This window comes from Podarcis pityusensis (assembly GCF_964106645.2).
Source record: "Podarcis pityusensis genome assembly, chromosome: 5".
NCBI classification, from domain to species: Eukaryota; Metazoa; Chordata; class Lepidosauria; order Squamata; family Lacertidae; genus Podarcis; species Podarcis pityusensis.
In genome coordinates this window covers 65,026,881-65,041,473 of record NC_138032.1, presented here as the reverse complement: position 1 = coordinate 65,041,473, position 14,593 = coordinate 65,026,881, and the positions used below count along the sequence as shown (strand labels likewise).

The 14,593-nt window shown below is 49.2% G+C and overlaps 1 protein-coding gene across 2 annotated transcripts in view; it reads right to left on the bottom strand.

Annotated features, from left to right (window-relative positions):
• The window catches only part of LOC308476762 (putative lysosomal acid lipase/cholesteryl ester hydrolase), a 33,401-nt gene extending 32,122 nt beyond the window's left edge, over nucleotides 1-1,279 (bottom strand). Inside the window, exons 1-2 of one of the 2 annotated variants that reach the window (XM_081004621.1) lie at nucleotides 940-1,279; nucleotides 300-417 (exon numbers count right to left, since the gene is read on the bottom strand). In XM_081004621.1, coding sequence (XP_080860747.1) covers nucleotides 300-417; nucleotides 940-981 — 160 coding nt within the window. In that variant the 5' untranslated portion in view covers nucleotides 982-1,279. The remainder of the gene's footprint in view (nucleotides 1-299; nucleotides 418-939) is intronic. The other variant, XM_081004620.1, reaches the window with a different exon arrangement.
• Nucleotides 1,280-14,593: the final 13,314 nt, after the last annotated feature.

Here is a 14,593-nt window from a genome sequence, read left to right as displayed (position 1 = left end):
CGTATAAGACGACCCCCAACTTTTGGGGTGATTTTCCAGGGATAAAAGATCACCTTGTATGCCGGAACATATGGTAATCTATGGCCTTTTGGGGAATTTTTTTAGAAAAAATAGGACCAAAACATATAATTAATATAATCATATTAATAATCACCCATAACCAAACAGATTGTTGAGGTTTTCTTGCAATAAGTAAACAAATTCCAAAGCAAAAACTTATCATTTTTTAAATAATAATTTTAAATGTCCTCATAGTATTTTCATGTATACATAATAAATACCTCAAAAAACACACTCACCTGATTCCCAGTTATTTCTTTTCCCATGAGGAATTCTGTTAATACTCAGGATACACCCATCATCTGTCACCACTTCATATGTCTCACAGGGATATCGTCTGAAGGAAATCATTTCACCCTTGGCAGAAAGGGAGAAAAGAAAAGGCAAGGTTTGGCTGGGACTGTAAAACTCTTGGACACTTCTTTCCCACAGAAGACTACATCTTTAATAGCAGTGGTTCCCAAACTCCACCCAATCCTCTTGGACCACTTGAAAAATGCTGAAAGTTTTTGTGGACCACTTAATGATTTTTCTTCATGATGTTGAGCAACAATAATGCATAGGGCAAGATGCTAAACTTGCTACTGCTGGTACCTAAATGAAGCCCAAAGAGCGCTGGGGTTACATGAAGCAGATGTTTGGAGATACTTTGAGAATGCTTAAAAAACTAAAACAAAAAAATGCTGCACGCTGCCCTGAGCAATGATGCATTGAGAGGGCAGGGTACATACTTCAAAATCATCATCATCATCATTTTCTTGCCCCTGGCAATCCCAGCATTCCATGAAAAACAAACTTTAGGTATGTGGAATATAGCACAAATATGGTTATAAATGCCTTGAGTTAAGCAAACAAAAGAATAACAGATAGGTGGCTTACAACATCCATAGTAGCTTCTGGGTGTACAGTTCTTCTTTTCATAAATATTCATGAAGTAACAAGGGCTTGGACCAATCCTGCCCCCATTATGAAGAGCCACATCTTTGATGTGCATGGAAGCAAATCCATCTTTCAGGGTAAAGAACAAGACTGGATCCACAAAGCTGGATTAAAAATATGTGCTTTAACCTATATCCTATACTAGAGAATGAATTGGCAGATAGTGTGGCTTAAATAGGTTGCCACACTTCACCAAGTACAACACGTTCCTGGAAGGAACAGAAGCACCCTCTCTAATTGATATCATTGGTTCAGTCTTGCCCAACTCCCAATATCATCTTACGCAAACTTCTCAGAAGGTATTTCCACTGACTTCCATGTGACACCTTTCAAGGCAAGTGGGCATAGGACTGCAGTCTCAGTTCAGCAAAAGATTAGTCAACGTGTAACAGATCATTTAGTACAGCAGTTAAGAGTGCAATGCTCAATCTGCAGGTAGCTGATTCAAAGCTCATCTGGGTGGCATGAGGCACATTATTTTTCAGACCATAATCCTATGGAGTTGACAGGTAAAGATAAAGGTAAAGGACCTCTGGACAGTTAAGTCCAGTCAAAGGCAACTATGGGGTGCAGCATTCATCTCGCTTTTCAGGCCGAGGGAGCCGTCTTTTGTCCACAGAAAGCTTTCTGGGTCATGTGGCCATTATAACTAAACTGCTACTGGTGCACAGAGGACAAGTGCCTGAGCACATGGAAACACTGTTTACCTTTCCGTCACAGTGATACCTATTTATCTACTTGCGCTGGTATGCTTTCAAACTGCTAGGTTGGCAGAAGCTGGGACAGAGCAACAGGAGCTCACCCCATTGCGTGGATTCGAACTGATGACCTTCCGATCAGCAAGCCCAAGAGGCTCAGTGGTTTAGACCACAGCGCCACCCGCATCCCAGACATATGGAGTTAATGTTGGATTGATGAAAAAGAACACTTTGCAAATGTGATTGACATGCACAACGGACCTTCTGAGAAAGCTGATCACATGACAACAGCAACCACACAGAGAGGTAGTCACCTCCCAATCACTCCAAGGGGTGAATCCGCTTCCAGAATTTTCCATAGAATTATGGAGGTCACTGGTTCTCCACAGGACTGTAATCAATACAGCAACTACTGGTAACCTCATTTATATTGTATAATGTATAACTCAAAACTACCCAGGAGAGGTGTTTTAAAACAGTTACTTAACATTAACAAATCAGGATATGCACGTTAATAAATCAGAATATGCACAAGTAGAACTTACCCATATATATGCACTTTCCTGTTTTTCCTGCTGTGCCCTTTGGCATGCAAAAGATGCCAGGATCCAGCCCTTAATGATGCTTTTCAATTACATGCACACCCAGAAACTGCATGCAATCAGTGCCAGAGGGAGCCTCTCGGGTGCCTGGGGCAGCACGCCCAGGGGCGGGGCACACCGTAGGGCCTCCGGCATCTACCTGCCTCCTTCCACTCAGCCACCCTACAGCTTGTTTTTTTTTTTAAAAAAAAAATAATATTTATTGCTTTTAAACCTTACAAAAGAAAGAAAAGAAAAAAGAAAAGAAGAAGAAATGCAAAATAGAAAACAATAAAATACAATCTATAAACAATACAGAACACAACATTAACATTAACACATTAAACAAAACAAAAGCAAAAACAATTGAAAAAAAACACACATCATACCATCTCAATATCCTCTCTTTCATTCCCTTGTTTCATCGACCTCCTCTCACCTCCCTTTTTGTATTCCATTTCTATTAATTGTTTCAGCAAATCCTTTCCATCTTTCTCTATTTTCTGTCATGTAATTATCTTAACATATTTTAACCTTATTTTCCATTAGTACTATAATACTTATTTATGCTTAATTCCTTAAAAACATTTCTACTAAAGCTGTGTAATTCCCTTCCAACATTTTTCTAACACTCATTAATTTTACATTATTTCCATATATAGATTTTAAGCTTTTTCCAATATTCTTCCACCGTCTCTTCTCCCTGGTCTCGGGTTCTGCCAGTCATTTCCATCAATTCCATATAGCCCATCAACCTCGTGATCTTCTGTCCGAGGCTCTTAACTCTTTTCCAGGTCCCTTCTGCAAATCTTCTTCATATATATACATGCACTTTACTTTGTCTTCTCCTGATCTTGTTCTTATTTTCCTTCCTTTGATGCTGAAAAGTAGGTCTCCCGGGAATTCCCATCTAGCAATGTTTTTATTCCTTCTCGACAAGTCAGCCAAATCACCATAGTTAGAACTGAAATTCAAAAGATATTTCCAGTCGTGTTTCAAAGTTCCTCCAAGTCTGGCGGTCCCCACAACTCCAGTCTCCTCCTGACCCAAGTCCAGGTCCCAAAGGTCAATAAACCCCTGCATGGGGGGATCTATCCAACTTTCTTTCTCCAGTCCAAGCGGGGCTCCAATCCTAAAAGTCTGACTTTCTCTAAATTCAATCTTGAAAGGCATCAACTTATAATCATCAAATTGCAACTGTAAGGCTGGGGCTCTCTCCCTCTCCACTTGTGCCACTTTAGGTTCCACAGCAAAAACTTTCTCCCCCGCCTTCCCCTCAATTTACCATGTCAAAATAGATCCCTGTATCGATTCCTGAATCATTTCTGTATTAATATTGACTTTTTGTGCCAAATTAGTCACTTTTTGTTCCAAGTTATCAATGTTTATAGTCCTCGCATCCGTCTTCTTATGAAGCTGTTCCAGTGAATCATTAATCTTACATAATGCAACCACTAAGGCTTCTTCTGTCAACATTCTTAACGGTCCAAGGTCAATCCCAGATTCTCACAGTTTTATCTTGCAGGTGGAAATTCCCCCAGCTCAGCTCTTGTAACAATTTCAAAGGCTTCCTCTAGGGGGAAACAATTTCTATTTGTATCAATCCTTTTAAGCACAGTTCAAACAATAAAGTTAGTTTCAATTTTCAGTTACTTTTACTCCTTTTTGAACGCAGAAGGAGACAATGGAGACAATGTATTTCTCTTCTTTAGCCTACTGTCAGCAGACAATCTATTCACAGTCAATGAGCATATCCAAAACTTCAATCTTACTAGCAGCCCGTTTCCAGGTTCAGAGCGGTGGTAATTTGACTTTCTTCACTCTCTCCTGCAGGCTTACGCGATCTTAAATTTCCCCCCTCTTCTCCTGCTTCCAAGGGGGGGTTGATGATTTAACCGATGGAAGTTTAATCCTTTATGAAAGGCTTTCCAAGGCTTTAGCTTGCAGCCTCTTTGCTTCAATCTATTTACAAAAGGGGAAGGCGGACTTCCTGTTTGAAACCTCCCCGTTTCGGTGCCAAATTAAGACGTTTAAGAGTCCAATTTTCCGTTCTACTCACGGGTAGTTGTTTTAAGATCAAATTGTCCACAGGAAAAAGTCAGCGCTCTCCGGCAACAGCAATGCGGCTTCACTCCGTGAAAGAAGCAGTCGATTTGAAGCACCGCGCCAGTCACCCCACGTCGCTCCGAATCCCCTAAACCGGGTTTCCCCGCGAGTAGGGGAGGCGCAAAAGGTGCCAGCCGAATCCCACGTCCACAAGCTTCTCCCGCCTGTGGTTTTTAATGGGTCTCCGCCTTTGCCGTGGCGGCCAGACCCTGATTTCCACGGAGCGGATTCCTCCCGATCAGAGGAATTCTGCCATTGCCGGAGGCGCTAACCCGGTAGTCCCAGCCGCCCTACAGCTTGAGGGGCGACGAGGCAGTGGGTGGACTGTTGGGGCAGTGTGGAGGCTGTGCACGTCCAAGCCACCACGTCTCTCCCAGGAGAGATGCGTAGCTGGATGCACTGCAGGCCCCGCTGTGAGTGCCACCCAGCATTTTGTCACACACACCCTCAATGGTGACACCCGGGATGGGCTGTACCTATCGCACCCCCTTCCTCCGCCCCTGCATGCAATGGCTTCATTTAATGCAAGAGTTCGAAGCCATGCTCCTCTATTGCCCCATATCTTCTGACTTATATTATGTCACCTTTTTAAGAGTATATAATGGCATGATACCATTTCACTATTTTAAAAGTCGTTTCCTTGATACTAGCAGATGATGAAAAAGGGATGAATGGATTTACAAAAAGTGTTAAAGTTTATTTATTTTTATTTTAACAAAGAATCTTGTAATTATCATTCCCCCTAATAGCTGCCTCAGCTGGTGAGTACCAGCAGGATTCAGAGTCCACATGGGGCAACTGAGAAACAAGAAGCACGTGGGTGGGTGAAACAGGGCTTCCAAAAGAACACAAAAGCTTTAGAATAGGGCAGTTGATGAGCTCTGTTGTTCTTTGGGGAGGATTCAGCAGCATTTCCCGAGGTGATGATGGTCAACAGGCAGTGCATATGTGTCTGTTCTGATATATTTCTTTTTTTTTTAAAAAAAAGAAAGGTCTCCTGGTACCTGATTCTGATCTGGAAATGGTCATAACTCTGCCAATTGCAGCAAAATCAGCAACTGCAAACTCTTAGAAGAAAACCACAGCATCGTTTATATAACAATGGCTTGATGAAATATGAAAAAACGTAACATTATTAGAACTCACATTTTATAAAAGAGAGGAGGCTGTGCCTGTTAGTAGCTGTATGGAAACATGGTCCTTATTTATTATGGCCTGGAATGACACACATTTGGGGAATAAGATTAGCTATAATTTAGCTATATTGTTAAACAGATATGCGTGGTTAAGATAATGATCTATATAATATTTTTCTCTTTGTTGTAGTTTGTTATTAGTTGTTTCTTTATCCTCCCTTTCTTCCTTTTTATATTGTGAGTATTTATTATCAAAGTATTCTGGTGTAAATGGTTAAAATGGTTAAAATAATAAAGATACTTGGAAGCAGAAATAAATTTGAATTATTTTCTGATAATGAAATGAGAACCAGATTGTATTTGTACTGCACAGCCTCTTTCATGTCATAGACTCCTGTTATGATTTTTACCTTAGTTCCCTATAAAGCGTGTTCTCCATAACAGAGAGCACGTGTTGCGGTTGGGGGAACAAGCCACCCTGCTGTTACTGGGCAGATTTGGGATGAACCCAAGCCATTAAGTGGTTAAAATTGGGTTGCTGGGGAGTTTTGATTGTTGCCAATTTGGAGGAGGGGTCAGAGTCTTTAAATACAGGACGCCCGACGTTGGGCGTCCTCTTGGCCGTTTTGCACTGGATCAGGAGCTGTGGAGACGGTTGCTTGCAATCTACTTTCGTTTTCCCTTGGCCTTAGGTTTTAAGTACTTTTCTCCCTCGCTTCTTCCCTTTAGTACTTTCCTCCCTTCCCTTTCCCCTTCCCCTTTCCCCTTTTCCCATCCCATTGTATTCTTCCCTTCAACCCAGTTTTAAAATTTAAAAATATTTTAGCAGGACGAAAATGCTGGGCTCAGAGGGTCCCCCCCCCCCCCGGCCGTCTGAGGCTTTGCCTCTCTATTTAGGCGTTTGGAGGCCGGTTCTTTCACGGGCTGGTAGCTGCTTCCTGCGCCCCAGCTTTTGCATTTCTGTGGACGCCAGGCCCGTCCCAAGGCCCAGTAGTCCAGCAGCTAGCGGAGGAACCTTACAGCGGGCCTCTCTGGCCTCACTGATACCCGCTGAGCGTTTTTTTCTTTATTAGGGGTTTTTTGTTGTTAATTTTATTTTGGGCAGTTGCAAGGGCGCTTTCCCCCCCTCTTACCTTTCGCGGCTCTTCCGGTGCCGTGGAGGCGGTTCGCGGGGTCCCGGCCTCTCCTTGGGGCCACGGCAGCGGCTGCTTCTTGGGGGGGCATTTCCTTGAAGGCCTTGTGGGGCAAGCGGAAGACGTTGTGGGGAGAATTGCCTTCCCCCGGCATTTTGCTGCCCAGAGCACGTGGCGCGAGAGTGCAGGCAGCCAATTTTGCGGCCGTAATCCTTGCAGGCATCGCCTAGCAAAAGAACTGGCCGGTGGCTGCCGTGCTGGGCCTCGGGCTCCCTGCACGCCCAATATCAATTGCCCGGCTCGGCTGCGTAGCTCCCCCTGAGTGCCGGGGGGCTGCAAGCTGTATTGTGCTCACTATTTTAACTGTTTTCTGCACGCAGCTCCGTTGAAGGAGACTTTTTCTGCTGCGGTGCGTTTCTCCCTGCTGGCCCCCTTGTGGTTGTGCAGAGTTATTGCAGCTTGGCTGAGCGCCCGGGCTCCCCCCGGTGGCCCCGCCTGGTATTGCGCCTCCTCCCACTGAGCCTGGGCCAGCTGGTGACCCCTGCTGGCCGGCTTGAGGAGGTGCACCTTGCTTATTCTTTAGGAATAAAGATAGATAGGTAGATAGGTAGGTAGATAGGTAGATAGCAGCCTGTCCTACTTACCTTTGACTCAATTTGTTGGTTATTTAATTTACCTAATTTAATTACCATATATAGACACTTTTAATTTAATTTATTATTTTATTTTCTTTAAAGAAGGCGCTGATAGGGAAGCAGTGGTGCTTCCGTCTTGGACGGTGACTGGCCAGCAGTTGCTAATGCTCATTTGATATTTGATAGCCGTTTAATTGGTTGCGGCGCCCCCTTTTGGGAGCTGTCTTTGACTGTTGATCTTATCCTTAACTAGCAGGTATGGTTCCAAAGAAAGTCCCCGCCCGCCCCGGCTCAGCCTCTACCTCAAAACGGCCTATTAGAGGCCCATCCCAGGCGCTTCGCTCACCCACCCCAAGTCAACCAGTGGGGCGGATGCAATCTTTGGTGGCGAGCATGGCCGGTGATCCAGCAACCCTGTCTTGCTTTGCGGTGGAAATGGACGGTTTCCTTCAACACTGCTCCACCCAGCCTTTCGCGTCTGGAAGGCCACTTCGTTCAGCCCTGGCGTCGTCTCCGGTTTCGCCATCATCTAGCGAAGATGGGAGAGAAGGTCATCATCGAGGGGTTCAATGGTGGATCCCCAGTTAACCCAGTCCCCCGACTTACCTGCAGTCCGGGGCAATTCACGGAGGACAGGTCGTTCCACCAGGAGGGCCTCAGGGAGAAGGGGCCCTTCGGCAGCATCCACCCGCCAGGGTATGCCCGCTCAGCCTTCAGCTGAAGTGGCGTCAGGTTCTGGCCTCTCACGTGTTGTTTCTCCGCAGTCAGTCCCGGGTGCATCGCAGCTGAATCTTGACTCCGAGTCATCAATTGAGGACAGTCTACCAGTCCCCGCCAGGAAGTCTTCAGGCGGAAAACGTCGCCGCAGGAGGTCTTCCCGGAAGCATGCCAAGCGGAGGAGGGATGACACATCTTCCTCTTATACTGGTACGTCATCTTCTAGTTCCAATGATGAGGTGGGTAATTCAATGGAACTTTACTGGGGTTTTGGAGAATCGGCTTCGGGGCTTCCACGGTGGACCTGGGATCGAAGGGCCAACACACACCGGGCAAAGTATGGGGCTGTCCAGGAGTGTAGGGATGGTGTGTTGGTACCTGACATTAAAGTCTCTACCAATTCTGCTAGGGATATCATACCAGGTTCCCATTTGTCAGCAAAGCTACGCTCCAGGATACTGAACGGCCGCTATGTAGACATTTTCAAATTGGCCCCACCTTCGGAGGATCAGGAGAAGGGAAACTCTTCCTCCAAAAAACGCTCTGGAGCCACCACTATGGACAGGACATTCGATTGTTTCCAGGTCTTCGCTGGTGTGGTTACGGCAGCGTACCCACGGAGATCTCTTCATTTGATAGTTTATCTATCCATTGTTCATTCCGCCTTCACCAAAGCTGGTGAAAAAGCTGCGATCAAATATGATGAGAACTTCAGGTGCCGCGCTGCCAGGATCCCTTCGGCCCGCTGGGATCGTAAGGATCTCAATGTATGGACCACCCACGTGGCCCCACTCATCGATAAAAAAGTGCCAGAACAACAGAAGTCGAGGACTTCGGCTTTTAGAACTAGCCACCGTCTGCTATGCTGGGATTTTGATATGGGCTCTTGTCAGCGCCAGGCGTGCAAGTATGCTCACATGTGTGAAAAATGCAATGGATTGCATTCTGCTTCCTCTTGTTTTGGTGGTCGGCGGCCCTTTTGTGGGGGAAGAGGGGGTTCTAAGCAACCACCCAAGCCAGCCCCCCTCCCTTCAACCTCAGGAACAGGAAAATAGCGTATTGACCTCCTTGGCTCATACTCCTGTTCGTTTGCCGGCCCTTCAAATTTGGTTGCAGTCTTACCCCAATAGGGATGCTGCACGTTATTTGAGTAATGGTTTTTCTGTTGGTTTTCGGATTCCGGTAGCCATGCCTCCCGTGGCACGGAATCCTTCTAACCAAAAATCAGTTCGCGAGCTACCTGAGGTCGCCCAGAAAAAGATTGCAGAGGAGGTGGCTTTGCATCGTATGGCTGGTCCTTTTGGCGCCCCCCCCCCTTTCATAATTTGCATGTATCCCCATTGGGTATCGTGCCGAAGAAAGCTCCAGGTGAATTTCGTTTAATTCATAATTTATCACATCCCAGGGGTACCTCAGTCAACGATGTTATTGCTCCGGAGCTTTGCTCCGTAAAGTATGCCTCTCTTGATCATGCGATCAAGATGATTCAGAAGTTTGGCCACACTGCTTTATTGGCAAAATTCGATATTGAATCGGCATTTTGCTTACTGCCAATTCATCCGGAGGATTTTTGGCTGCTAGGTTTCCAGTTTGAGGGCAAATATTACTTTGACAAAGCCATGCCTATGGGCTGTTCAATAGCGTGTGCCGCTTTTGAATCTTTCAGCACATTTTTGGAGTGGGCCCTTGTCAGGGGTTCAGGGACAGAGGCACAGGGTAGGCAGGAGATGGAGAGCGATGGGGATGAATCCCAGGACAGCGAGGAAGAGGATGACAATGACTCAAGAGATTCCATGAGTCTTTCCAGCGAATCAGAGGATTCCCAGAAGGGGGTGCCGGTGGTCAGGGCCAGGCGAGCCCCAGGGGGAACGTGTCAGGAACAGGGGACCAGCAGGGGATCCCAAAGTGGCAGCTGGGCGTCAGGACCAGCCTCCCCGCCAGAGTGCAGCGAAGGGGGTGGAGGTTCCAGTGTATCAGGGGAAGCAGCTCCGGCAGCAGAGAAAGGAGGGAGGTCGAAGCAAGCCACCCTCCCGGAAGGGGAGGGGAGTAGTGAAGGGAGTAGTGTAACTGTCAAAGGGAAGGTTAGAGGTTGGGCGGGCGCGCCAAGTTCAAATGTAGAGGCGCGCGGAAGTACAGGGAGCCCGGAGGAAGAGCCAGGTCCCAAAGCCCGCAAGAGGGGGGAAGAGCAGTCTGGGGATTCCGCGTCAGGGGAATCCAGGAGGGGCGAAACCCCAGGGGGCAGGAAGACCCTGCGGAAAAGGAAAGAGAGGAAGAGGTGGAGCAGCGCAAGCTTCTTAAACTGGTGCAGGGGAGGGACTGACTCAGAGGGGACTTCAGCGGTCTAAGCGTAACAGACGTAGGGCTGCGCGCCTCGGATGTGAAGCAAACAATGAACTGCAATAAACACTTTTGTATATAAGAAGAGATTGGCGTTGGTCTTTTGTGAGCTGAGACTTGAGGCAGCCCTGACAGTAAGTCCCCTCTCTAAAGAAACCGCAAAAAAATTTTTTTTGCAAAGCTCACGAAGTTTGGCAGACATGACTACTGAGGAGCAGATAACGACCCTGCAAAACGCAGTCGCTGAACTCTCCGCTGCAGTACGGGTCTCTCAGAAGACAGTTGCCGAAGCAGAAGCGCGATGCCAGGATCTGCAAGCCAGGTGGGATCATGCGTGCAAAGAGGGGTTCCCGGGGTCCAGATCAGAGGGAATCGGACTCGGACGGAGGGGGGGGCAATTTAGTAGCCCACTTCGATGGAAACCTGAAGCATTATCCCAGTTTCAGAGCAGACGTCGTATACGCGCTGCATTTGCTTCGGAAAGACTTCAAAGATGAGCAGGAGAAGGTAGGCTTTATTGTGTCCCACTTGCATGGGGAAGCTAGAGCCTGGTTACGCAATTTGTGGCGCGAAGATGGTCCTGCCCGCAGGAACTCTGATGAATTTATCAAAGCCATGGACGCTTGCTTCCAATCTACAGTTGATGTTGATGTGGCGCGCCGGGAGATGCATGGATTGCGGCAGGGCAAGGCTACAGTGCGTCAGTACCATTCTCGCTTTTTTGCTTTGCTGAATGTGCTGGGCTGGGAAAAGGACTCATTGGCAGTGAGAGACTTGTTCTGGGAGGGGCTTCATGGCTCCGTAAAAGATGAGTTGGCCAGGGGGGACAGACCTCAAACCCTAGCAGACGTCGTGCAGAGGGCACTCACGATAGGAGTGCGCCACGAAGAACGCCCTTGGCACAGTGAGGAGGGGCGCCAAGTCCGCGCACCAGCTAGAGCGCCTCCTTTTCTTCCCAGCGACCTGGGACGTACGCATCCCTCGCCTAGGCTGAGGGAGGGGGAGGAACCAATGGAACTGGGTGGTGCAAAGGCTCAGACAGCTGCCGGAGCCTCAGCGTCCGGAGCAGTCAAGGCGAAGCCTCCTAGAGGGACCAGGAAGTGTTACGTCTGTGACAGTGCGCAGCACATGGCCAAAGAGTGTCCCCAGAGGCTCCAGAAGCACACTGCAGCCTTAGCAACAGTAACAGGGGAAGCGCTCCAAGGAGAACAGTTTCAGGGAAACGACGATGCCTGGCTGGAAGCAGACATGCTGGGGCTCCGCCAGGCGAGTCAGTAAAGCAGTCCCCAGCGCTTTTACAGCCTACAGATCCCTTACCACCCAAGCCAGTGGTGCAGCTCACTGCTACTCTCCAGCTACCTAATGGACTCACCCTGGAAGTCCCCATTACAATTGACTCAGGGAGCAACGCAGACTTCGTGGGGATGCAGTTCATCAAGCAGCATCGCATAGCGCTACTACCAGCCACGCTGCCTCTGAACGTCGTCACAGTAGATGGCAGGAAGTTGCTGGGCGGGCAGGTGGTACAACAGACGCCACCCATGCTGCTGAAAATTGGGAATCATCGCGAGGTCATCAGTTTCAATGTCACCCAACTGTCAGACACGCCTATAGTGTTAGGCATGAGTTGGCTGGATAGACACAGCCCATCATTAGCGTGGTACCAGCGGCAGCTCACCTTTGGCTTGTCCTACTGCGCACAACATTGCATCCAGACCGGCCAGGAGGAGGAGGGCCAGGAGGAAGGGCAACAGTTGCATCTAGGCATGGTGCAGGCAGTGCCCCACAAGTACAAGGGGTTTTTGGAGGTCTTCTGCGAAAAAGAAGCTGACCAATTACCACCCCACCGGCCCTACGACTGTGCAATTGACCTCTTACCAGGGGCGACGCTACCGACTGCGAAGCTGTATTCCATGTCTGAAGATGAGATGCAGGAACTCAGGGAGTTCATAGATCACAATTTGAAGCGGGGATTCATCCGAGAATCCAAGGCAGTGGGGGGCAGTCCTGTGTTTTTCGTGAAGAAGAAGGACACGCCCCAAAAAAGGCTCATTGTGGACTATAGGGCCATAAACTCGATGACAAAGCCCAAGGCCTTCCCCATGCCCAAAATTGACGACCTGCTCACGACGGTAAGGAAGGGGAGGATCTTCACCAAGTTGGATTTACGCGGAGCATACAATCTAATACGCATGAGGGAAGGTGACGAGTGGAAGACGGCCATGTTCACACCGCTGGGCACCTATGAATACAGAGTTATGCCGTTTGGTCTCCAAAATGGCTCCCACTGTTTCCAAGCCTTCATGCACCACGTGCTAGCGGGACTCCTCTACAAGAAGTGCGTATGCTTCCTCGACGACATTCTGATCTTCTCAGAATCGCGGGAGACTCACGAGAGAGACGTAAAGGAGGTCCTGCAGAGGCTGTGGGAGCACAGACTCTACGCCAAACTGGAGAAGTGCCAGTTCGACGTGACGGAGGTGGATTTCCTGGGCTACCGGCTGTCCGACAAGGGACTAGCCATGGACAGCGCCAAGGTCCGCGCGGTGTTGGACTGGCATAGCCCGCGCAATCGGAAGGAAGTCCAGAGGTTCGTCGGCTTCGCCAACTTTTACCGCAAGTTCATCAGGGGTTTCGCGAAAGAGACGGCAGCTATCACGGACACCCTCAGTTCCAAGAAGAAAAAGTTCACATGGACGGACCAGGCGGAGCAGTCCTTCAGGAGACTTAAGAGCCTCTTCGCATCCGAAGAACAGCTGCTACACGTGAATCCCGGCAGGCCCATGCGGGTTGAAACTGACGCATCTGACAGAGCAGTGGGGGCTGTCCTCTTGCAGGAAGATCCGCAAGGGAACTGGAGGCCCTGCGCTTTCTATTCCCGGAAGCTCAGCAAGTCGGAACAGAACTACACCATCTGGGACAGGGAGTTGTTGGCCATCCACGCGGCTTTCAAGGCGTGGCGGCACTTCCTCATCGGAGCCAAGCACACCGTGCAAGTCCGCACGGACCACAAGAACCTAGAGTATTGGCGCACGGCGAAGCTCCAGAGCCAGAGGCACATAAGATGGGCGGAGTTCTTTGCGGATTTCGACTTCAGGATAGAGTATATCCCAGGAGACAACAACGTCATAGCGGGTGCCCTCTGCAGGAAACCGCAGTATCTCGAGGAAGCGGCACCAGTGGCAGCCAGGCACATTTTCGCACCGCAGGCGTGGGCATGCGCTTCCGCCGCCGTGGACCTGGACGCGGTACGCCGCGCACTACAGACGGATCAGTTCGCATAATCCAAGATGGAGGAGGTGCGCAGAGGGACAGCACAGGACGACGAATTCCAGATACGCAACGGCCTGCTAACCCGCAAGGGTGCTCTCTACGTGCCGGGAGACGATCTCCGCGCGAAGGTTTTACAGCAGTTACACGACGCACCCAGCGCGGGTCACTTCGGCAAAGAAAAGACGGCGGACTTAGTAGCCAGGGACTTTTGGTGGCCCCAGATGCGAGGAGAGGTCGCAGATTACGTCGCCAGGTGTGACACTTGTCAGAGGTCCAAGCCAGTGCACAAGAAGCCAGCGGGATTGCTGGAACCGCTGGAGACGCCACTACAGCCGTGGGAAAGGGTGGCGCTGGACTTTGTTACTGATCTGCCCAGTTCGTGAGGCAAGACGGCGGTGCTTGTGGTTGTAGACCTGTTCACCAAGATGGCGCACTTCATTCCTTGCGCGAAGGTGGCAACAGCGGAACAGACCGCCAAGCTGTTCATAGACCACGTGTTCCGGGTGCACGGCTTACCACGGTCCATCCTGTCCGACCGGGGTCGCCAATTCATTTCCAGTTTCTGGCAGAAGCTCCTGGGCATCCTGAATGTCAAGATCAACTTAGCATCGGCGAGACACCCGCAAACCAACGGCCAAGCGGAGAGGGTCAACGCCATCATGCAGCAGTACCTGCGATGTTACGCCAATCAAAAGCCTGCAACTTGGGTGGACTACTTACCGATGGCCGAGTTTGCCTACAACAACACGAAGCACGCGTCAACGGGGGTGACACCGTTCTTCGCCAACAATGGGCGACATCCCAGAACCTTCCCGGCGTTGGAGACAACGATGCAGGGGGAGTCGCAGGGAGCTGAGCATTTAGCAGCAGAATTGCAGGAGGTCCACGAGGAGCTACGACGGCACTTGGAACTAGCTAAACACGCCTACAAAGTGCAGGCAGACAGGCACAGGAGGGCAGGAGAAGACATCCAGGTGG